This window comes from Sus scrofa, chromosome 9, assembly GCF_054392235.1.
Source record: "Sus scrofa isolate SSC_HxYL_T2T_F1_AM1 chromosome 9, Sscrofa_HxYL_maternal_Yorkshire_Landrace_v2.0, whole genome shotgun sequence".
NCBI classification, from domain to species: Eukaryota; Metazoa; Chordata; class Mammalia; order Artiodactyla; family Suidae; genus Sus; species Sus scrofa.
This window is the reverse complement of record NC_139391.1, coordinates 9,125,176-9,149,874: the sequence shown is the minus strand read 5'-3', so window position 1 is coordinate 9,149,874 and position 24,699 is coordinate 9,125,176. Positions and strand designations below refer to the sequence as shown.

At 41.5% G+C, this 24,699-nt stretch overlaps 1 protein-coding gene across 4 annotated transcripts in view; it reads right to left on the bottom strand.

Annotated features, from left to right (window-relative positions):
- Positions 1 to 24,699, bottom strand: part of RNF169 (ring finger protein 169) — a 136,158-nt gene that overhangs the window by 80,917 nt on the left and 30,542 nt on the right. The window contains exon 1 of one of the 4 annotated variants that reach the window (XM_021062507.2): positions 23,212 to 23,745. The exons of the other annotated variants lie outside the window; for them this stretch is intronic. Within the exon in view, the coding sequence (XP_020918166.1) occupies positions 23,212 to 23,713 (502 nt within the window). The 5' untranslated portion in view covers positions 23,714 to 23,745. Of the gene's footprint in view, positions 1 to 23,211; positions 23,746 to 24,699 lie in introns of those variants that run through there. 4 annotated transcript variants of the gene reach the window in all.

The window sequence follows — 24,699 nt, the reverse complement described above, 5'->3', positions numbered from 1 at the left end:
GAATGCAAAACGGTAGAGCCACTTTGGAAGACATCTGGCAATTTCTTACAAAACTAAACTTAGTCTTACCATACAATCCAGCCGTTGTACTCCTTGATCTTCACCCCAATGAGTTAAAAAGTTACATCCACACAAAAACCTGTACGTGGATGTTTATAGCAGCTTTTGTTATAATCACCCAAACGTGGAAGCAAGCAAGATATGCTTTAGTTGGTAAATGGAGAAAACTGAGGTACCTACTGTGAAATTAAAGAAACCTCAGCTAAAATTGGCGTAGGGACAGGCTGTAGAGGGAGTGCTCACATCCCACCCTGCACCTGTTAGTTATTCCAAAGAGGAAGAGCTGTACACCTATGCCTCCAACACAAAGGTGTTGCTTACTTTACTATCCAGCAGGAAGAAGAAAATTTCTCTCCACTCAACAAGAGCTCTGCCAGCCAGATACTGGAGCAGTCCATAGACATCCAGCTTCTTCAGATGGACTCTTTCGTTATCACAGCCCCTTCTCAAGTCCCCTCTTTCCCCTATAAAAGCAAATTCCCCTTCCTTGTGCTCTGGCCTGCCATAGTTTACCTATCCCCAATTGCAATTCCTCTGGCTGTTCCCAAATAAACTCACTTTTGCTGGTAAAATATTGGCTACTATATTATTAAGTTGATAATCCACACAATGCTATTCAGTGCTAAAAAGAAATGGGCTATCAAAGCCATGAAAAGACATGGAAGGAAATGCTAATGCATGTTACTAAGTGAGAAAAGCCAATCTGAAAATGCTACCTACTGTGTGTTCCCAAATATATGACATTCTGGAAAAGATAAAACTACAGAGACAATAAAAACATCAGCAGGAGTTCCCGTCGTGGCGCAGTGGTTAACGAATCTGACTAGGAACCATGAAGTTGCGGGTTCGGTCCCTGCCCTTGCTCAGTGGGTTAACGATCCGGTGTTGCCGTGAGCTGTGGTGTAGGTTGCAGACACGGCTTGGATCCCGCGTTGCTGTGGCTCTGGTGTAGGCCAGTGGCTACAGCTCCGATTCAACCACTAGCCTGGGAACCTCCATATGCCGCGGGAGCGGCCCAAAGAAATAGCAAAAAGACAAAAAAACAAAACAAAACAAAAAAAAAACATCAGCAGTTGAGTAGGCAGAACACAGAGGATTCTCAGGGCAATGAAAAGACTCCTAACATTATAATGATGGAAAAATGTCATTACATGTTTGTCCAAATCCACTAAATATACAACACCAGGAGTGAACACTAAGGCAAACTATGTACTTTGGGTGATTTATGATGTGTCACTGTAGGTTCACCCTTGGTAACCAATCTACCATTCTGGGGAGTGACAGTGACAATGCAGGAAGCGATGTATGGGTCGGGGCAGGGATCATCAGGGAACTCTCTGTACCTTCCTTCCAATTTTGCTGTGAAACTAAAACTGCTCTAAAAAATAAATTCTCTGGGGGGGGGGGAGCAACAAGATGTCAAAATAACCAGAAAAAGCAACATCACCCTTCTCAGTCCAGAGGAATTAGTTCCAAAACCCACTAATCCCTCCCCTAGAATCTATAGGGATTTTCAAGTGTTTCAGTAGCACAGAAGAAAAAAAAAACAAACAAACTCATCCTTCCTTCAACTCACAGAAAAGAAATAGTAGGAATTATTTCAGGTGTCACTGAGCTGCTGAGTATCTTGGTATCTATAAATGAATCCAAGAGTGGAAGTTCTTTTTTTTTTTTTTTTTTTTTTGTCTTTTTTTTTTCTATTTCTTTGGGCCGCTCCCGCAGCATATGGAGGTTCCCAGGCTAGGGGTCCAATCGGAGCTGTAGCCACCGGCCTACGCCAGAGCCACAGCAACTCGGGATCCGAGCCGCGTCTGCAACCTACACCACAGCTCACGGCAATGCCGGATCGTTAACCCACTGAGCAAGGGACCGAACCCGCAACCTCATGGTTCCTAGTCGGATTCATTAACAAGAGTGGAAGTTCTTAACATCTGTTCTCTGCTGACTGCATCTGACCCTTGAACAACACAGGTTTGAACAGTGCAGGTCCACTTATGTGCAGGTTTTGTGGTTTTTTTTCAATAAAGACATTCTACACTACCATAGTGGAATCTGTGGTTTAATCTGCAGTTGGTTAAATCCATGTATCCACCATAAGGTTATACACAGATTTTGCGCACGGGGTCAGTTCCCCTGACCCCTGCATTGTTCAAGGGTCAACTATACCATGTTTAACAGGAAGAGAACCTCTCTAAGGATATAAGGAAGCTATATTTCCTTGATGGCCCTTCCTGAAAAGGATCTTCTCTGGGCGGGGTGACTGGTTATTAATAAAGACAAACAGACAAAACAAACTACAAGACTGGCATTTCGCTAACTGCACAAAACCTTCAGGATTAAAGTGTCATTTACAAAATGTCCATGCTCAATACAAAATTAGAAAAAGATCCTCACTCGACTATATTGGGAAAACACTATCCTAACAATTTTCAAACCCAAAGGTAATCATCCCTTGGTACTTGCCTATGCTTGAGTTTTTACCTCTCGAGGTTCAATTTCTTATCAGTACAGCAGAATGAAATAGAACTTTCAATTTAGGAATCCCAAGACCTTGATCTGAATTTGAATACTCCAACTTATTACCTAGTTGTCCTTTGGTAAATTAAAAAAAAAAAAAATCTCTTTTGGAGTTCCCATTATGGCTCAGTGGGTTAAGGATGCGATGTTGTCTCCATGAGGATGCAGGTTGGATCCCTGGCCTCACTCAGTGGGTTAAGGATCTAATGTTGCCATAGAGGTCGAAGATGCAGCCTGGATCCAGTGTTGCTGTGGCTATGGCGCAGGCCTCAGCTGCAGGTCGAATTTGACCCCTGGCCCCAGGAACTTCCATATGGTGCAGGTGCAGCCATAAAAAGAAAAATAAAATCTCTTTGGCAAATTTCCACCTCTGTTTCCACCACTAGCATCATTCTGATAGCTGGCAGTTATGCAGCAGTTAACATTATGCCAAGCCACTTCTAAGTACTTTATATTTTTAACTCATCTAATCTTCATAATGACCCAATGGGGGAGATGCTATCATCCCCATTTTACAGATGAGGAAACTGAAGCACAGAGCACTTAAGTTGCCTAAGGCTCCATTGCTGTGGGTGAAAGAGCTATGATTTAAACTCAGGCACTCTAGCTCCAGGGTCAGTGCTCTTACCTACTACTCTTACCTACTATTCTTTATTACCTCTTCAATATCAGAAAAAAGAAAAAAAAAAGAACAACTCTACGTAACAAAGGACAGAGGATGTGAATGGGTAGTTTATAGAAAAAAATAGATTCAGATGACAAACATATTAATATATATTCAATTTTACTAAATTCAAGATATTTAAAACTACTGAAATAATCTGAAACTTTTATGTATCATATTGGAAAGGATCAAAAAGTTTGACACAGACAAGAGTTAATAAGGGTATACTTAATGATATATCATACATGTATACAAGGCTGTGTGCATAAGAATATTCACAGCAGATCAATCATAATTCTAAAGACTGGAAACAACCTAAATGTCCTTCATTTAGAGGCCGACTGGATAAATTATCAGTGACTAGGATACAACAGATCTATTTCAATACTTTTATTCCTACTCTGGTTTCTTAGTTTACCTGGTTTTGTTAGAATGCCATTCATTGTATATGAAAAAACACAGAGGCTGTGGATATTATATTCCTAGAGGATTCACCATGCTCTCTGATGGGCAGTTAGAATGATGGCACAGCACCCCAAAAACCAATCAGGACATGAACCGATTCAAAGTTGGCTGCAGTTTTTGGAAAGCTTGGAAAGCTCATTCAACTCGTTTGCAGACCTCTAAGGATCTAACTGACAGTGTGGGGTATTTACCAAGCCGGCCTTCCTTGGAAGGTCCTGAACTTTTTTCTCCTCAACACTGAAAAACTGCTAAAAGAGTGCTTTGCTTTTCATTAGCCTTCTGTGAAGCTTCTTAGCCTTTTACCTGCAGAGCTAAAGAATCATCAAATGCCTCAAGAGCAAAAAAAGCAGGTGGAGAGGCCTAGAGTTGGGAGTCGGGAAGATGTACCCCCCTCCTCCCTGGATCCTGGCCTCTCAAGTTCTGGTTGCCTTGGCAGCCGTGAGCTATAATTTCTGCATCCTTAGCCCCATGAAGAAACTCTGCTGGCTTTTCTGACTCTTAATGGCTATACTTTCCGTTTGCCAAGAATCCACAAATGTCCAAAGTCCTAGCTGCCTTGGCAATTTACCAATTCCTTCATATAGGGTTTTTTTGTTTTTTTAAATCAGGCTTTTCTAGTTATTTTCAGCAAGAGTTTGGTCTGCTACTATCTGCCCCATCATCGCCAGAGGCACAATCTACATTCTTCACAAGCAGCGAAGAAGACAAGATTTTCGTCATGAAACCACAAACCAGCACTAGAGAGGGAACAGTGAGGAAGAAGACAAAAGGAGAGAACATTCTTTTGAGAAAGTCAAAAGAGGAATCTAATAATGGTAGAATATGTGTGGTCCAAGTCCGAGAGAAACTTACAATCTTACTAGAAAACAAAAAATACATGTGAGTGAAACAACTATAAAACAACGAAGAGTTGTAAAACCAAATACCTACGAGCTGCACAGACAGCACGAGGCAGAGGTGCGCAACAGCAAAAGAAGACAAAGGACATCTTCTCCAACAAAGCATATGCAAGGAAGGAAGAGCCCATTATCCACATTAATCTCAAGGTTACCTCCTTACACTCCCCACCAAACTTCTGAACTACCATCAAACGGAGCATGAGAAAGGAGAAACTTCAATGTTAAGAATACTACTTAGAAGTAAGGAGGTAGAAACATGGGAAGGGAACCCAACATGTGTTCTAAAACCAAACTAAAGTGCTTTCTATTTTATCTTTTGTTTGTTTGCTTGTTTACTTCTTCTAACTCTCCAAGAGTGCCAATACCAGCCAAGTACCAACTGTCTTGAACTAATGCAATTGTTCACTTGGCCACTTGCCCAAGTCAGTAACAATTCACAGCAGGCAACACAGTGTTTACCTGGGGAAGAAAGGAAGAAGAAGTGCGCAGAGGAAAAGTTAAAAGCTGATAAAAACTCAAACTGTGCTTTAATCCTTTGGCAAAGAACTAATGAAATAAAAACGTCACAGCCCACACACCAAGAACTTGTAAAATGTTTGTAACTTGTGACCTAATAATTTCTAAGAAATTTAGCTAAGAAAATAATCTAAAGTACAAAAAAACTTTCCATAAAAAGATGTTCACTACAACATTGTTCATAATCGCAAAACAGAAACTGAGAATAACCTCAAGGCCCAATATCAAAGGAATGATTATGCTAGTTATGGACAGTCCATACAATGCACTATTATTATTCTGGCATCAAAATTATATGGAAATATTTTTAAATAAGCTGAGATACTGCTTTACTAAGACAGGAAACCATTTAGGTTAAATGAGAAATACACGTCACGAGACTGCATATGCCTTATAATTTCAAACACGAACATCAAACAAAGAAACAGTAATGTAACTGTAGAATCCACAAAGGGAGAAGAAAACATTGTGATATTTCTATGTGATAGTGACAACGCATCTAATTATCACACGTAAATGTGTAAGAATAATGGAAGCCATTATCAGAGATCAGGAAGTTAAAGAGGGAGGTGCTATGGGGAGAGAAAATGGACACACACAAAAGACTTGCGACCTTCTCCCCAAAGCATTTACTAATATAGCTTATTAGCTAAGACAAAGTCAAAAAAAAGTTTTAAGAAGAACTTTAAATAACTAGAGACGATGACAAATGCAAAGTCACAAAATAAACAATTGCCAAATGCAACTTACGAGCAAACCTTGCTACAGACATCTATAAGAGGAAGAGAACAAGAGCTGGGTAGGAGAGGCAAGGCTTTAGGAAAGCAGATGAAGCTGCATCTATCTAACTGGTAAAACTTAGATAAGTGAAAAGACGGAGGAGGAGCGATTCATGTGAACAGCAAAGCATGATCAGAAGTGTGATAATACTACCGAAATGCACGTTTAAAAGGCTGAAATGGTAAGTTTCAAGTTGTTTTTGCTTTGCTTTGTTGTTGTTTTGTTTTGTTTTTTGTCTTTTTAGGGCCATACCTGGGGCATATGGAGGGTCCCAGGCTAGGGGTCAAATCGGAGCTATAGCCGCCGGCCTACGCCACAGCCACAGCCATGCCAGATCTGAGCCATGTCTGCGACCTACACCACAGCTCATGGCAATGCTAGATCCTTAACCCACTGAGCGAGGCCAAGGATAGAACCTGCAACCTTGTGGGTACTAGTCAGATTCGTTTCCATGGAGTCATGATGGGAACTCCCTCGAGTTGTGTTTTTTATCACAATTGTAATTTTTCTTTTAAGGGGGAAAGCTGGATAGTGAATATATATATTCTGCTAGAGCAGCAAGTTTATGTAGAAGAGCTGTATGGGCCAGAAAGGTAGGCTGGGTCAAATCATAGAGAACCTTCAACATTAGGTGAAGGAATCTAGACTCATCCATCTTCAACAATGATAATATTATCATATTTAATCTTATTAATATGGTAAAACTATTAATACACAATAAAACCTCAGTTATTCAGCTTGGGAAATAGGATGTTTCTTAATTTTATGTGCTAACAATGCCAAATCTGGGCAGAATCCTCCCCATGCATAGGCTAAGGGAGCTATTCAGGACCCCTGTTGCTGTTTCAGGAATGCCTGAGCTAGTCACTCAGGTAAACATCTGTTGTTAACATAGCACTGTACCATTCACCTGTTATGCCTGGTAACTTCCACAGTAGAAAGATGCCAGGCTGTGGAGGCCAATCAGACTCTATCACTTAGTGTGACACTGGGCATGCTACAACTTCTGTAGCCCTATTTCCCTGTTTCCCAAATAAATTGTTATGAATGATTGAATGACATGATTTTAAAGCAATGTCTGGTACAATGTTGGATACATAATGATATTCATTAAATGTAGATAACCTCCTTTACAAGGAAAAAGAAAAATTCTACTTCATCTTTTCAGGGATAGAAATTTCTCATAATTGTAGGGAAGTATAAGGAATTCAATGAAAAAATAAATGACATCAGAAATTTTTTTTCCTATGTATGAGTGGAGCAACTAGACAGTGCTTATTAAGCTAAAATTAAGGATAAACATTCAAATTCCAAGTTGCATCTTGCTTCCTTAAAGAATTAACCTAATTTGTACCTTGATTTGGAAAGAATAATAAGGGGTCCTAAGCAGCCTAAGGCTGTGTAGACTCATGGTCAGATAGTAAATATTTTCAGCTTTGCAAACCAAAAGACAGCTGCTCAATTCTGCCACTGCAGCATGAAAGCAGTCATAGACAAGATGAATGAACATGGCTGTGTTCCAATAAAAATTTACAAAAATAACCAGCAGGCTGGATGTGGCCTGCTGAATGTAGTTTCCTAAATCTGGTACTATGGATGGAATGTCTGCGTCTCCCTCAAAACTCATATGTTGAAACCTAATCCCCCATGAGATGGCATATGGTAGTGGGGTCTTGGAAAGGTAATGAGGGCCTGAGGACAAAGCCCTCAGGAATAGGATCAGGGCCCTTTTGAAAGGGACCTCAGCGAGCTCCCTTGTCCCTTCCACCAAGTGAAGACACAGCAAGACAGCCATCGATGAACTGGGAGGCAGACCCTCACGAGGCACTGAATCTACCAGTCTTGATCTTTTACTTCTCTGCCCTCCAGGACTGTGAGAAACACAGTTCTGTTGTTTATAAACCAGCTACTCCACGATAGTCTGTTATCACAGCCGAAACTGCTTAAGGCACCTGGTTTAGAAAAAGACAAAGAGTAGAAATCAACGGAACTTGTAACAGCAGGTATTTAAACGAGAGAAAAGTATAAGCTTCCTTGTTGAATCCAGAAGTGGCCCAAACAACAAGGCACAGTAAGGCCGATCAGCACAAAGCCTGAGACACACAGTAAGAGACCACAGCACCAAAGGTAGGTATAAGAATGCTACCGAGATGAAGGCCATGCAGACCTGGACAGACCAAGACCATGTGGCTGTCCCCATCACTAAATCCACCACCACACCGGTACAAAAGCTTTGGACTTAATTTCTGCTCTTTTCGCAGCAAAGAATCCACCACACGGTCCACGAGGTGTAATGATCCCACTGGCTTTGCATGTATCCCTGCTAAGCCTGAGCCTGTTTCTTCATCCACAAAAGGGGAGTAACATCTACCTTAACTGGGCTGTTTCTCTCATCGGCTCTTGCGGTACCTATTCGGTAGAGATTCTGTGTGTGTTGAATGGTAGCCTAACTACCAAGGCCTGTCTCTTAAACTCCTTGCTTTTCTATCTACATACTGCTTCCCTAGCTCTTTATAAAGCAGAGAGCTGACCCTATCATCCTCCTGCTTAGTAACTTTCATTGGCTTCTCTCTGCCTCCAAGATTTATAACTAGGACCCAATCTACCGTTCCAGCCACATTTTCTCCCATTCCCTCAGTCGCCTCCCCTCCCCAGTTTGCACACGTCACAGGGTAGATATGGCACACCCTGTCTCCTCTATGACTTTATATATGCCACTTCCTCTTCCCACAATGCTTTTTTCTCCTTTTCACTGTATTAATTAGTTCAGAACTCTGTTCACTGTCCTCTCCTTTGCAGAGCTTTTCTCATTTAGCCCAGAGAACTATTCTGCACTTGCCTCAAGTATAGGAGAATTTATTATCTGTGTTATAATTACACGTCTCTGCCTCTGATCCCGCACACCCTCATTTTCTTGACGATGGAGATGATTTCCAGGTAAAACAGTGTCTCAGGGTAAAACAGTGGCTTAACATTTTTTTTTTTTTTGAATGAACCAACAAAAAAGTTCTTTAATACTAGCACCATTTTGTACTAAGATCATTAAAGAATTTATTGTCTGAAGGAAGATGAACTTAGTAAAGCTTTTCTTTATAATTAAGGCAAAGGTAAACTTCAGTAAAGTTCAAGGCAAATCCAAAGAGCCCGACCTTTTAGGAGGTGTTATTACAAGAGTTTTACAGAACCAAACACCAGACAACACTCAAGAGAAATGGCAAAGCAGAAGTAAAGGGAAAACCGGTCCTCTGCTATTTAGAAAAATAAAAACCAAAACTGGATATAATTTGTCTTCAAGCTTAAAAATTTAATCGCACACACATGTGATGAGGAAGACTGCCTCGGTAGTTCATGGGGGAAAAAAAAAGTTCTGCTGCCTACAAACTCTGTATGAGCAAGGCCAATGCAGTCTTTGGCAGTATTAATAAGAATTCAGCATCCAGGCAGAGAGGCAGTAAATTCGACTACACTTTGCACTGGTCAGGAACTATTTAAAGAATGAAGGTCAGTTCTGAGCGGCATATCGAAAGATGAACAGAGGGTAAAGGAATCATGATACATAATCAAAAACTTTTAAAAAGGACTTTTTCAGGGCTTTTTCCCTTATTAAACATTTACTGAGTATCTAATATTCTAGGCACCATATTAAGTGCTAAACACACAAAGACATAGTCCCTGACTTCAAGGATTTCCGCGTAGTGCCAGCAACACACAATGAACTGAAATCCAGGGACATGACAAATACACATACTCACCTGGTGGCACAGAGGAAGATCATCAACTCCTATCTGAGTGAGAAAAACCACAGAGATCTTTTTTCACGTGGGTCTTATGAGTCTGATTTGACAGGAGGGGAAGAGGGGAGGAGTATTCCAGGTAGAACCATCATAGGTAACAAAAGGTCAAAAAGGTTTCAAAAAGCATACTGAACTTCAAGAACTCGAGGTAGCGGAGTATGACCAGAACCTTGGGAAAGGGAAAGAGAGGGCCAACGGGATGAAATTGAGAAGTTTAACCTAAAAATTTAGATAGAAAGAATCAGTCTTTAAATATTTGAACATTGAAACTAGGGAAGAATATTTTAATTCACTAGACACTTAATTTCAAAAAATTAAAATTGTCTAAAAATAGAGAGCAATGAGAACAGAGTCACCAGAATGTGAGAAATAGCCTTATTCATGTGTAAGATCAATCTTCCCCTGGTATTTGAGATCTCGTCCCTAACTACTAATGATATTGAGTGTAATTCCAGATGCTTATTGGCCTTTCCGTTTCCTCCTGTGAAACATCTGCTCCAACCCCTGCACCACTTTTTCTATCGAGGTATCTGTCATAGTGATTTGTAGTTCATTCATCATTGCAAATATTTTCTACCACCCTGTGGTTTATCTCTTTTTTCACATGGTAGTTTCAATTTTTTTTTTTTTTTTTTTTTTTTTTTTTGGCTCTTCTAGGGCTGCACCCACGGCACATGGAGGTTCCCAGGCAAGGGGTAAAATTGGAGCTGTAGTCACTGGCCTACACCACAGCCACAGCAACGCCAGATCCAAGCCGCATCTGCGACCTACACCGCAGCTCACGGCAACACCGGATCTTTAACCCACTGAGCAAGGCCAGGGATCAAACCCGAAACCTCATGGTTCCTAGTCGGATTCGTTAACCACTGCGCCATGACGGGAACTCCAGTTTTGATTTTAATTTGACCAAATATCAATCTTTTCCTTTATTCTTTGCATTTGTGTTTGAATAAAGAACTCTTCCTATCCCATTTTCATAGATATGCCTAGTAGTTTCTAAGTTTTATAGCTTGACCTTTAATCCATTTGGAATTAACTTTTTGTGAATTGTGTGAGATAAAGATCTATTTTGTAGTTGTTGTTTTCTATAAGGTTACCTAACTATCCACAATAACTGAAAATATTTTTGCCTCACTGATTTGTAATCCCACAAATATATAATATATACGGACATGTCACTGGACTCTTTACTTTTTTTGGACTCTTTAAATATTTTATACTGATTCAGTGTTCTTGGCCACTAATCATCCTAATTGACAAGTTCCACTAAAAAAAATAAAAATTAATCCCTTCTATTTCAAGTGTTCTAAAATGTAAAATAATGAATGAATGCTAAATTCTGTCAGATGCTCTTCTGAGCATCTACTGAGATGATCATATGGTTTTATTCTAATTTATTAATATGGTGAATTATAGTAGATTCTTAATGTTAAATTGAACTCTCATTCCCAGAAAGCTACTTGATTGTGATATTAAAAAAAATACACTAGTGCAGATTTCACTTGGGACTTTTAAAATCTACATTCATGAGAATGGCCTATATTTTTCCTTCCTTATACTATCCTTGTGTAATTTTGATATCAAGTTCTAAAAGCTGCCCCCCCCCAATGAGTCTGGGAACATTTTTATTCCCTGAAATAGTCTGCACAAAGATTATCTTATTCTTCAATATTTGGGTAACCTGTAAAACCATCTGTGCCTTGTGCTCCTTTAATGCATAAAATTTCTTCTGCTTTTTATTATTGGAATGTCTCAAATAGTAGAGAGATGAGTATAATGAACCCCAATTTGTCCATCACCCAGCTTCCACAATCAATTCACTGCCAATCTTATTTCATCTATTCCACTCATCTTCCCCCCTCCCCTTGAGTAAATTATTTTAAAGAAGTCACAGACACCATTATCATCTTACCTATAAATGTCTTAGCATCACTCTTAAAAATAAGGACTCTTTAAAATATGTAACCAGAAAACTACTGAAACTACTGTCACACTATAAATTAAAGTCTTTAATACCAGCGAGTATCCAGCCAATATTCAAATCCCTATCAAATATTTTTAGTTTTTCAAATCAGAATCCAAATAAGTCCATACACTTAAACTGGTTGCGTGTGTGTGTGTGTGTGCAGATTTTTTTTTTTTTTTTTTGGTTTTTAGGGCCACACCTGTGGCATATGGAGATTCCCAGGCTAGGGGTCGAATTCGGACCCACAGCCAAGCAGGATCTGAACCCCATCTGTGACTTATGCCACAGCTCACGGGCAACACCAGATCCTTAACCCATGAGCAAGACCAGGGATCGAACCCACAACCTCATGGTTCTTAGGTGGATTCGTTTCCGCTGTGCCATGACGGGAACTCCTTAAACCGGTTGTATCTCTTAACCTGCAGGTTTCCTCTTCAAATTGCATTTCTTCTTCCTCCTCTTCTCCTTCTTCATACATTTAGGGGAAAAAATGGGCGATCTATCCTGTATTTTCACACATTCTGGACTTTCCTCATTGTATCCACATATCGCTTAGTGGGTAGATTTTACCATTTGTTCAATTTCATTTTTAGTTACACTTCCATTAATATTTTCTACTTATTCTTCTTGATTCAGCTGTGATAGGTTGTATTTTTTAGGAGACTATTTTATACAATTTTTCAAATTCACATAAAGCTTTCCATTCTAAATGTATGGGTTCAAAACTCTGTATCATATCTCTAATTGTATGCCATTTCATTCCTAACATTATTTATGCCTTCCTGCTTTTCTTTCTCCTTGACCAATCTTGCCAGAGATTTGTCTATAATATAGAGCCTATATTAATATTTTCAATGAAAAAGATTTTGGTTTTATTAAGCCTCTTCACTGTTTGTTTTCAACTCCATTAATTTCTATTCTTATCTTTTCCTACCTTCTACTTCCTTTGAGTTTAACCTGCTGTTACGTTTCTAACCTTTTCAATTGGCCTTTTAACTCAATAATTTTCAGCCTTCTATTCAAATATCTTACAGTTTCTATGACATAAGTTTTTTTCATATTAATATCTCTGAAATCAGGCTGTTTCTTAAAATCAGTGTCAGTCAGGCAAGCAGTGATAGTGCCAATGTCACTGGTTATATATGCATGAACGCAGACAATTAAAAGAAATTATTTGGCAGTTATCCCTCCTGGCACAACTGGCAACTGTAGCTTCTCAATGTTACTCAATAAAGCTATTACAGACCATCTGACAAAGAACTGAGTCCCATCTGAAGACCTTCTACGGATACCTTCTGACCAGTTCAAGAAAACATCAGAATGAAAATTTGATGGGTACCGGCAGTTTTAAAGAAAATGCTAGAGACTGAGTTTTTTTAAGAACTGTTCCATCACTAATGCTCTCAATGGCATAGTGACCAATACTACGTAGAAAAACACAGACCCCTATGAGTCAGTCAAAAGGTGATTTCGAAGGATCAGACCCAGAGAATGAAGCCACAGGAATATTCTGCTAGTTTATGACGTCACTTCCTTTTACAAATGTACACATGTATCTAAATAAATGCAGATGAGCTCTTTCAGTAAGCATGGAGTCTCAAAGACCAAGTCATAGGAAAGCATTGTATTTGGAAAGGAAGTGACCATCTCACAAATGATGGCATCTTCAGATTAAATGTATATGATACAGGCACTTAAATTTTTCCCGTAGTATTGCTTTAGGTGTTTTCCACAGATTTTGACAGATAGTGTTTCCATTGTTACTTAATTCTTTTTTTTTTTTTCTTTGTCTTTTTGCCTTTTCTAGGGCCACACCCATGGCACATGGAGGTTCCCAGGCTAGGGGTCTGATCGGAGCCGTAGCCACCGGCCTACCCCACAGCCACAGCAACGCGGGATCTGAGCGCATCTGTGACCTACACCACAGCTCACGGGCAACCCCGGATCCTTAACCCACTGAGCAAGGCCAGGGATCGAACCCACAACCTCTTGGTTCCTAGTCGGATTCATTAACCACTGCACCATGATGGGAAATCCTTTAATTCTAAATATTTTCCAATTTCCATGAATTTTTCTTCATCAAACATTATTTTGGCTTTAATTTTTAAATTTTCAAATATGGGTTGGAGGTGGGGGAATCAGTTATATTTGCTATTAATTTTTAATTTTATCATATTGGGGTCAGATAACATGGTTTATATATCAAGCTTTGATATTTGTTGAAACTTTGTGCCTAATTATGTAAATCTTCCACATTTGGTTAAAAAGATGTATATTCTCTAATTTGGGAAGTATCTGATTCTCTACATGTGTAGTAGATCAAGCTATACATTGGTTTTTTTTTTTCTTTTTAGTGCTTACACTTAAATTTTTAATATGCATCTGACTGAAAGCCTAAACTTAATCAATATCTCTCTCCTCTTCCTGAACTATATATAACTTTTTAATGCTGATCACTTTCCCTCCCAGCTTACATTTTATCCTTGTCTGGTATTTCAGTTCCACTTTGGTTTTAGCCCCCACTATCAGGCATAATTATTCTTTTTCATACAGTCAACGCTAAGTTTTTACCTACTAATTTGTTCATCCTGACTTCTTGTATCCCACTCCCTCCCCTAAGTTACATTCCTCTCCCCTGGAAGTACATTCTTTAGTGATAGCTCTTTCAGAAGTCTATATGTTTTTGTTTCATCTGAAGATACTTTTATTTTGCCTCACTCTGGAATGATACCTTAGCTGAGTATGAAATTCAGATCTCTCTCGGCACTTGGCAGCTATTATTCAATTTTGTTCTGGCCTCTCTTATTGAGAGACGTCTGCTCTCAGTCAGATTCTTGCCCCTTTGTTTTTCCTTTCTGGTGGTTTTCAAGTGTTTTGGTCTTCCACAGTTTCACTGCAATGTGTTCAGGTGTGGGATTTGTTTTGGTTTGCTCATTTAATTCTGCTAGATCCTCATGAGTCCTAAACCTAAAAGGTCATGTCTTTTTTAAATTAATTCCAAAAAATTCTCAAGTCATCATCTCTTTAAATACCATGTTCCCCTTGTTTTCTCCTTCTCCTTCTGGAGTTGCTGTGAGCTGCTGGGTCCTCCTGCTTAGTCTGTCAGTTCTCCCCTCTCTCCTATTTTTCTTCATCTTACTGTTGTGCATGCGCAGGAGTTCCTCATATCTAACTCCCAGCTTACTATTTTCTCTTCGTCTGTGTAAGCTATTGCTTATTTACTGAGATTTTTTTTAACCTGACTATATTTTTCATTTCACTATGTTTAGTTCTTTTCAAATCTATGTTTCATGTCTTATTCACTTACTGGGATGTCAATTATTTCATGTCTCTAGCCACTTAAAATACACTAATTTATCTTTCAAACTTGCCGTTCTATTTCAGTCCTTAGAGCTATAATCCTCCTGCTTGTTATAGCTGCTGACTCTCATTTGTGGTAGAAAATTATTTCCTTGTGTGGCGCTTTTTTTTTAATGGCCACATCTGTGGCAAATGGAAGTTCCCAGCTAGGGATCAGATCAGAGCTGCAGCTGCTGGCCTACACCACAGCCACAGGCACACCAGACCCAAGCCACATCTGCAACCTACACCACAGCTCACAGCAACGCGAGATGCTTTAACCCACCGATAGAGGCCAGAGTTAGAACCTGCATCGTCAAGGATACTAGCCAGGTTTTTAACCAGCTGAGCCACAATGGAAACGCCTGCGTGTCATTTTTAATCATAGATTCATCTTCTGTTGGGCTTATTTCTTCTGCGGAATTCCCTGGGCCCAAGATATGGACCACCCCTCAGAGTCTCGTTTTTTCTTTCTCCAAGTGACCCACAGGTATCATTAGTTTGGAGCCAGCTTTTATATTCATTTCTCAGCACGGAGATACTTGACGCATATAATATACACTCAGATCCCAACTATGAGTAAGGCATAGTTTTTGCGTTACAGTTTCTCAAGGAAGCTTTTTTCTACCTCTTCCTTATACAACACCCAGCCAAAACAAGACGAGATTTCTTTTTATTGACTTGTGTCAGTAGGAAGGTTTTTTCCTAGCTCACCCTTTCACCTAGAATCCAGCAAATCAAGAATCCCAGATTAGTGCAGAAGTCTCAGTTTTGGTTCCTTCTTCCACGCAGTGAACACTCAATCCCTAGGAATGAAAACCAGAAATAACCTCTCACTCCATTACTTCATCTTGTCCAGCACATGAGCTCAAGGTCTTACTGAGGTTTTGGGTTTTAGTTGCATTTCTGGTTTTGGAACGTGGGGGTTTTCCTGCAAGCTCAGAAACGCACTTTTAAAAACTGCTGTATATCATCCTACTTTTCTGGTTACTTGTTGCAGCAGAGTCTTCAGCTAATTTCAGTTAGCCATCCTGATGAAGAGAATTTGGGATTTTCAGTCCATTTGCTACACTGTCCCTGTAGGAGTGGTCTCTCTAAAATCCAGAGAGGAACTCCTCTAGAAAGCCCCTCAGTGGCTCCTCCCTTCTCGGAATGACATTCGAAGTCCACCAGTATCCAGTAACCGCTTATTTCTGCAATTCTGCCTCCTTCCACTCTCCCACATGTACTCTGTGCTCCAGCTACCACTACGTGCAAGCCCTAGAACTCTCCTTTTGTTTCATACGCCTATGCTCATTTTTCTTTTTCGGCTACACCACAGCATATGGAGTTCCTGGGCCAGGGATCAGATCTGAGCCACAGCTGCGATCTGATCTGCAGTCCTTAACCCACTGTTGCACCACAGCAAGAACTCCCTGTTTCATACTCCGATGCTTCTAAATGCACTGATTTCTCTCAGTTTTATCCTGCCCCCCTCCACCCACTGAACACCTGAATACTCAGGGTCAAGGGTCTGCCTTTCACTGAAGCCATTCCCGACCCATTCAAGCTGGGTTCTCACCCCTCCCCCACCCAAAGAGCTAACATTTGTAGGGCTCTTTATGTACTAATACCCCATTCTAAGAACTCATTTATTCTTCACAACAGCCTTATGATTTTGCTACCATTATTATCCCATTTTCAAAATGAGGAAACTAAGGTACAGAGAAGTCAAGCAATGTGTCCAATGGCACACAGCTATAAATGGCAGACCTGGAATTTGAACACAGGTAGTCTGTCTACAGATCCTGCTTCATTAACTTGCTCTATTTAAATATACCATATTGCCTTCAATTATATCTTGCATTACAGTTTTTGCACTTAACACACATTCAGTTGTATGTTTATATACCACTCTTCTCAACTACACTGACCTTAAGAAACAGAATTATGCTTTATTTCTATTTGCAGCCCCAGCGCCTAGCACACAGAAAGCCTTTAACTCAAAAGGTTATTAAACTAATGAATAACTGAGGGAAGGAAATATCCCCACAGCCACTGCTTTAGTCCAGCCCCTTCTCATCTCTTGTCTGAACTACTAAAACAGTCCCCTAACTGGGCTCCCTTCCTTCAGTTTCTAGGGACTCCAAGCTCCAATCAATACTCTCTCTCTAAAGCACATTAGGACAATGTCATTCGATTAAACATTTTTAAGGGCTCCGCACTGTCTATAGGATAAAGTCCCAAATTCCTTCAGCGTGACACACCATGACCTTCGTCATCCAGCTTCTGGAGTCTCTTCTCTTCTCTTCCCCCTTCCAGCCCCACAGCCCATCTATATTTAACTTCTTGCCAGTTCCTGAATGTGCCAAGAACCTTCCTGCTTCTATACATAAAGGTTCTCCCGTCTGGCATCGCCGTCCCCTCCTCTCTCACCTGGTGACTTCCTACGCTTTTCCCAACACACAGTGCAAATGCCTTCCTCAAGTTTCCTTACAAGGCTGTCAGTCAGCCCAGGGCTCTACTCTTCCTGGCACTTACATTTACCTCCCTGCCCACTTTGCATTGTTATCTGATAAGGTGTTTCCCTAACCAGACTGTGGGAGCTTAAAAGACAGGAACTGTGTCTCATTCATCTCCTTTATTGTATTATCTTACATGGTGTGCACCCTAAACGCTCACTGAATTACTAGAATGAAATCTGACAAACACATCCTACACTCAAGCAAATTCAGATATAAATGAATTCAAGGAGTTCCCATCGGGGCTCAGCGGAAATGAATCTGACCAGGAACCATGAGGATGCAGGTTCGATCCCTGGTCTTGCTCAGTGGGTTAAGGATCCGGTGTTGCTCTGAGCTGTGGTGTAGGTCAAAGATGCGGCCTGGATCCCACGTTGCTGTGCCTGTGGCATAGGCTGGCAGCTACAGCTCAAATTCGACCCCTAGCCTGGGAACGTCCATATGCCACAGTGCAGCCCTAAAAAAAAAAGAAAAAAAAATGAATTCAAGGTAGGCAAGTCTAAGATGAACTGGAAGTGGGACAGGGAATGGAAATATGAATGGAAAACAAATACCACCTAAATTCCTGCTGCTCAATCCTGAATTCTATAGGACAGAGCTATTCCATCAATAGTAATGAAGGCTTAGCTTGTGAGGTAATCACATCCCAAGTTTTAAAAAACACAAGGTAAATATTTCCACATTAGTATAACACACAAGGGCACTCTCGAATTCTAGAATATGTATTGCTAAGGATACAAAGTTGAGTCATTCTACACATTTTAAGACAAATCTCTTCAGACGAGGAAATTCCTGTCCTTTGACACCACAGTCACGTGACTGCCTTAGGCATTAGTCCTACATGCACTTTAGGTTGCACATATAGCAAACACTGTCTGCAAACTGAGTAATAACCCAGAACTACTTGTTTTTCATAAAAAGAGGAAATTTTTTCAATGTATAAATGTTAACCCTAAGTAAACAGCGAGGTTGGCATGGGATAAAGGTAAGGAATAAACGGGACCCTATTCAATTTTTTTGATATATTTGATTTCATGAAATGCACTCTTTTTTTCTTTGTTTTTTAGGGATGCACCCACAGCATATAGAGGCTCCCAGGCTAGGGGTCCAAGCGGAGCTGTAGCTACCAGCCACAGCAGCATGGGATCTGAGACCCAAAAAAAAAAAATCAATGGAGGGAGTTCCCACTGTGGCTCAGCAGATTAAGGGCCCAACGTAGTCTCTGTGAGGATATGGGTTCCATCCCTGGCCTTACTCAGTGGGTTAAGAATTCAGCCTTGCCATAAGCTGCAGTGTGGGTCGCAGATGTAGCCTGAATCTGTGTGGATCTGCCGTGGCTGTGGCTTAAGCCTCAGCTGCAGCTCCAATTCAACTCCTAGCCTGAGAATTTCCATATGGCACAGGTATGGCCATAAAAAGAACAACAACAACAACAAAAAATGGGCCAGAACTGTTTATAAGAATTATATTCTCTAGAATATAAGCTCTACGAGGGAGGGATTTTTGCATATTTCATTCACTGATACGACCTAGGACCCAAAACAGAGCAGGCATTCATTATATACTTGCTGGGATTTTGCTCAAGATGGTCCAGATTCTCAATGTGTCAATACATACACTAGGCTGCAGATCCACATAGAACAGAAAGATGAAGTCTGAGTTCATCTTGAAATGATCCCTGACTTAGCCTTTGCATACACTGTTGCACAGATCAACCGATACTGTATCCAAAAGCAAATCGACAATGTATATAAGAATAAAATAAAACATTTTACACAGGAGTTATTAAGCTTCTCAACTTTACAACTTTCCAAGAAGCTGACAAAAACCAAAAATGTCACCAGCACAACCAAATTTTCAACACGTACAAACTCATGCACTTTTTTCATTGATGATTTAATTCCAAAAGAGCCAGGATAATAACAATACTCAGATAAAATAATACCCAGTATAATAATACCCAGATAATACTCAGTTATTTTGTAATAACTTATATGAGAAAAGAATCTGAAAAAAAATATGTATATATAACTGAATCACTTTGCTGTACACCTGAATGTTACACAGCATTGTAAATCAACTACATGTCAATAAAAAAGGAGAAAAAAAAAATACTGCAACAAGAAAAATAAAATAAAATATTTCATTGCACAGGTGATGGTATAAAACCCTTGGTCCAGTGTGGAGTTAGAGCTGAAGCTTCTTATAAGCGGAAGCAAATCAAAACAGAATCGGCAGTAAAGTAGCCCTGGAAGTAAATGAAGAATGAAAAAAAAAATCAAAATAATGAATCACATCTTACAGATTGAGAAGGAAACCTGTGAAATATTATTGCAAAAATAACAAACAAACAAACAAACGAGTCAGGGGGCTTCAACAACAACCACAAAATAAAAAAAAAATATATATATATATATATATATATATACATTTTTTTTTTTTTTTTTGCCATTTCTTGGGCTGGTCCCTCGGCATATGAAGGTTCCCAGGCTAGGGGTCTACTGAGAGCTGTAGCCACCAGGCTACACCAGAGCTGCAGCAACAAGGGATCCAAGCCGCATCTGCAACCTACACCAGAGCTCACAGCAACGCTGGGTCCTTAACCCACTGAGCAAAGCCAGGGATCGAACTCGCAACCTCATGATTCCTAGTCAGATTCGTTAACCACTGCGCCATGACGGGAACTCCATAAAAAAATTTTTTAGTTGTAAGAATTTCACTTACAACAATTTTTAGTTGTAGTAAATTTCACAGCAGTGAATTTACTACAAAATTTCATTTCCAATTTTATAAAGCAGATCTGCCTTTTTTTTTAATCAACTGACTACTGCTAAGCAATTTACTTCTGAATATACCTAAAACTGCTAATTCTATTGCTATTTCCCTCCCACAAAAGTGCAATGTAAATATTTATGAAACTGGTATTTTTACTTTCTCTATTAAAAACTATCATGAACATTTAACTGTGTGTTAGGCTCTTTTAGCTCTTCTTTAAGGGTTATCCTTTCAGCCCTTGTTTATCTGCTCCTAATGACTGTAGCTGGTCGCTCTCTGCTGTTATGGGCTTTGGTACTCCCATACAATGAAGGACTTGGGTTAAAACAATCGTTATTAACCCTTTTTCATGCAACCCTTTGAGAATCTGTTGAAAGCCTCAAGTGATCTCTTCATAAAAATGTTATATAACAATTTTATTTTTTATTTTATTTTTAGGGCTGTATCTGCAGCATATGGAAGTTCCAGAGCTAGGGGTCGAATCAGAGCTGCAACTGCTGGTCTACACCACTGCCACACAATGACAGATCCAAGTCACATCTGTGACCTAAACTGAAGCTTTCAGCAATGCCGGACCCTTAACCCACTGAGCAAAGCCAGGTATGGAACCTGCATCCTCATAGATACTAGGTGGGTTCTTAACCCACTGAGCCACAACAGGAACTCCTATAATAACTTTATAAACAATAATTTATAATAGCAAAAGATTGGAAACAACCCAAATGTCCACCAACAGATGGTTAATAAAATGTTATGTCCATTCAATGAAATTCCTTGCAACTGTTAAGTCAAATGAAAAAACCTATGTACTGATAGGAAAAGATATCCATCACTTATATTAAAAAAGCAAGTTACAGAATACTATGTATAATACATAACCTTTTATGTAAGAACATCAAAAAAATATATTTGAATTTCCATATGTAAGCATAAAGAAACTGAGGAAGAATAAACATGAAAATTTGATGCAAACGGGAAATGAAAAAAGGAGTCTAAGGAAGCTTTTCACTGTATATTTTCTTGTATTTTTGTTTAAATTATGTAAATTGCCATTAAATTTTTAAATTAAAAAATATTGCATATAACCTCAAGAGGCCTAGACAACCTGCCAAAGCTAGAAGATGATTCCTAAACACTGTTCAGCAATATTTTGACTTAACAAGTATGCAATTATATATTCAATGATCCAACAATAAGAACAGCCAAAGGAAAATATTTTTCTTTATGTTCCTTATATAAACTTACAAAGTAGTTGGTGGCTACTAAATGAATCAATAGATCCTATTTTGGAATCTCATTTTATATAATTTTCCTTAAGTACTGATAAACAAATTTCTTCAAGGAAAAAGTGTGTACACATCTTCGAGCCATACACCCTCTCCTAGTTCAAATCTCAGAACTGCCATGTCACAGGGAGGTCCAGGCTTGGGAAATAAAAACAGAAATGTCTGTCCTCCTGGACCACACAGTCAACAGCACTAGCAGGGGGACCGGAGAAATACTCTTATTTTCTGACCATAATCTCGGAATTTGAAGCAAATTAAATAGCATATGAGATCATCACATGGCATCTACCAATTAGATGACGCCTGTGGAGGCCTTCATCCCTGATCTGAGCAAGAATCAGATGAAAATGGGTTTTCATCCTTGGGCAAGTTACTTAACCTCTCTTGGCCTCAGTTCCATCTGTAAAATGGAAACAAAAAATACTTATCTCATAAGGCTGTTATGAAACTTAAAAGACATAATAAGGACCAAAGACAATAAGACACAAATAAAAGTAAAGTATCCTAGGACAGTGGCAGGGGTCTGATTGCTCGAATCAAAAGAGACTGCATCCTGGAACCTGCAGTTTCTAGGGAAGTGCACGTTCATACACAAGCGATGCCTCCTTTTCGCTACTGAAAATAACCCATGGCAGAACTCTCACCACAAAGGTACAAGTATCTGGCCTTTCCTGATTATGTTTCTTGAAAATCTCTTCCTAGGCAAGCTTTTATCAAAGAACTCTAGCTGTTATGTTGACTAGGTGTGTCTCAGAGAGTCCCGAGTTATAACACTGATTTGTTTTGTGTTTTAAACAGGGCACTTGCTATGTCAAGCTCAGCACCGAAGAGTGGCAGGCTGCTGGCGGGGGTGGGGCAAGAAAGGCAAAGAAGTCGAAAGCAACAGTCCTACTACAAACTTTGAATTGCCAGGATAATAACCGGAAACCTACGCTGCCATGGAGACAGCCCCCGCCAACCAACCTCCATTTGCAAAACTTTTAACCCCCAACCACCTTTTTCTTGAAGAGCTCTACTAGAGATTATTAGTGTTATTATAAATGCCATCATGTATCGTTTCTGCTCGGTGCCAGGCTCTGTGCTAAGCATGCATTTTTCAAGATTCTGTGCAAACTGCACATGTGAGCTCATTCTCGCAACCCACTCTCCCCTCGAGTCTGAAAAGCTCCCTTCACATCCTCAAAATCGACCGGTCCCCTAAACTCCGGACACTCCACACTTCTCACTGACCCATTCAGGATCAGGAGTCGCATCCTTACAAGCAATGCCACGCCAAGCTCCTCACCAAACACTAAACCAAGCAAGCATTTCTCTGATTCTCCACGGCCCCTGCCAAGTTCGGTACCCCGTTCCACTCGCCAAATCCAACCTGGCCCTAACTTGTTCCAAGAAGGCTCCGGTTCCCTCCAAACTTCCGACTTACGTAAAGCGCGGGATCCCCTCACCGCCCCTCCAAATCCTGCCCGTACTTCGCTGCGAAGTTCAAAATTCATCCAAACAGACCGCACCTGGGCAGCGCCCGGTTGCAACCCCTCGAGACCTCTCCACGCCCGCTCGAGCAGGGCCTGGGACCCGCCACCCGCTAACCAGGCCGGGCCGGGGCGCCGCGGCCTCGCTCCGGACCCCAAGGGGAGGAGGGGAGGCTCCACCTGGCTCCGCGGGCGCGGCGCGCGGCTCCTGCTCCGGCCTGGGCCCCGCGACGGCCGCGCCCCCGTCCCGACGCGGGCGGCAGCGCTCCGGTGGGCCGCGGCGGGCGCGCTCGCCCAGCACCTCGGCGTCGGCCTGCTCGTCGTCGCGGGCCCGACGGCAGGCCCAGCCCGGGCCGCGGGCGCGGCAGCGCGGGCAGCCGGGGCCCGCCGCGTCGGCGGCGCGCTGGGCGCAGCCTCGGCACAGCGAGTGGCCGCAGGGCAGAGCCGCCGCTTCCCCCGAGGTCTCCAGGCACCCGGCGCAGCCCGACTCCTCCGGCCGCGGCGGTAGCGGCGGCTGCAGCAACGGCGGCGGCAGCACCAGCAGCGCGGGGCCGGAGGCCGGGCCTGGGGTTCCTGTCTTGGCTGCCGCCATCTCGTCACAGCGGCCCCGCCGACCCCGCCGACTCAGAGCGGCCGCTGCCGCCGCGGAAGAGGCCCGAGTACTCGGACCTGCCGCCGCCATCTTGTTTCCCGTTTGAAGGCAGAGTCCGTTGCGAGGGAGAAGAGTAGAGGGCGGGGCCGTGCGCGGCGGGCAGCGCCATATACATATTCATGAGGGGCGGGGCTCCAGAGGAGGCCCGCCCGGGACCGGGTTGGCGGGAGGTGAAGTCGCGTTAATATTTATTAGTTATCCTTCCTCTCTCCTGTCTTCAGCCTCGCTTTCCAGTCTTTGGCAATTTCCTCTTATTGAACCAAAATAAGTTGAGAACTGAGGAATTTATGTGTAAACGCTGAACAACATTAAACCTTCTGAAGCAATGACACTTGTTTACCCTGCAATACTCTGATAACGGGCTGACGTGAGTGGGGATTATGTGAATTATCCAGAACCCTGCCTCCGTGCTTCATTTGATGGGCGGTAGCTGTTGGGACCAGCAACTAACTGCCAAAAATAACAGCTTCTTGTCAGTCCTCATCTCTGCATACCCTCTCTCTCCACATCCCTTCCTGAAACTTCCCTCCCTTGGTTTGCGAAACCACACTTTCCTGGTTTTACCCCCACCGTCTCAGCTCTTCGATTCCGCTCTTGAGCCCTCTCCCTTGTTCTCGGCTTCAGTGTGGGTATTACTCGAGGCTCTGGCCTCAGTCCTCTCCTTACTCCTTTCCGTGCAGTGCCCATCCCCACGGCCCCCGCCCCCTCCGTACCCCCGTTTTCTTCCAGCTGAAACTCCTGAATGGGTATCTGCAGCCCAGCCCTGCATAGTCAACTGCCTGAGGGAAACATCATCTTGGATGCCTGCATCCCTCACGTGCTCAAGTCACTGTCTCCCACCCTCCTTTCCAAACAGCTCTTCTTATTTCCCTCATTCTATTCAAGGCACTATTTTCCCACTTCCTCAAGCGCCAAACCTGGTAATCTTTACTTCTGCCTCATCCCCCACATCTGTCGGTTTCCTAGTCCTGCCAGTTCTCCCACCAAAATGACCCTTTTCCCACCCCTCCCCTCCT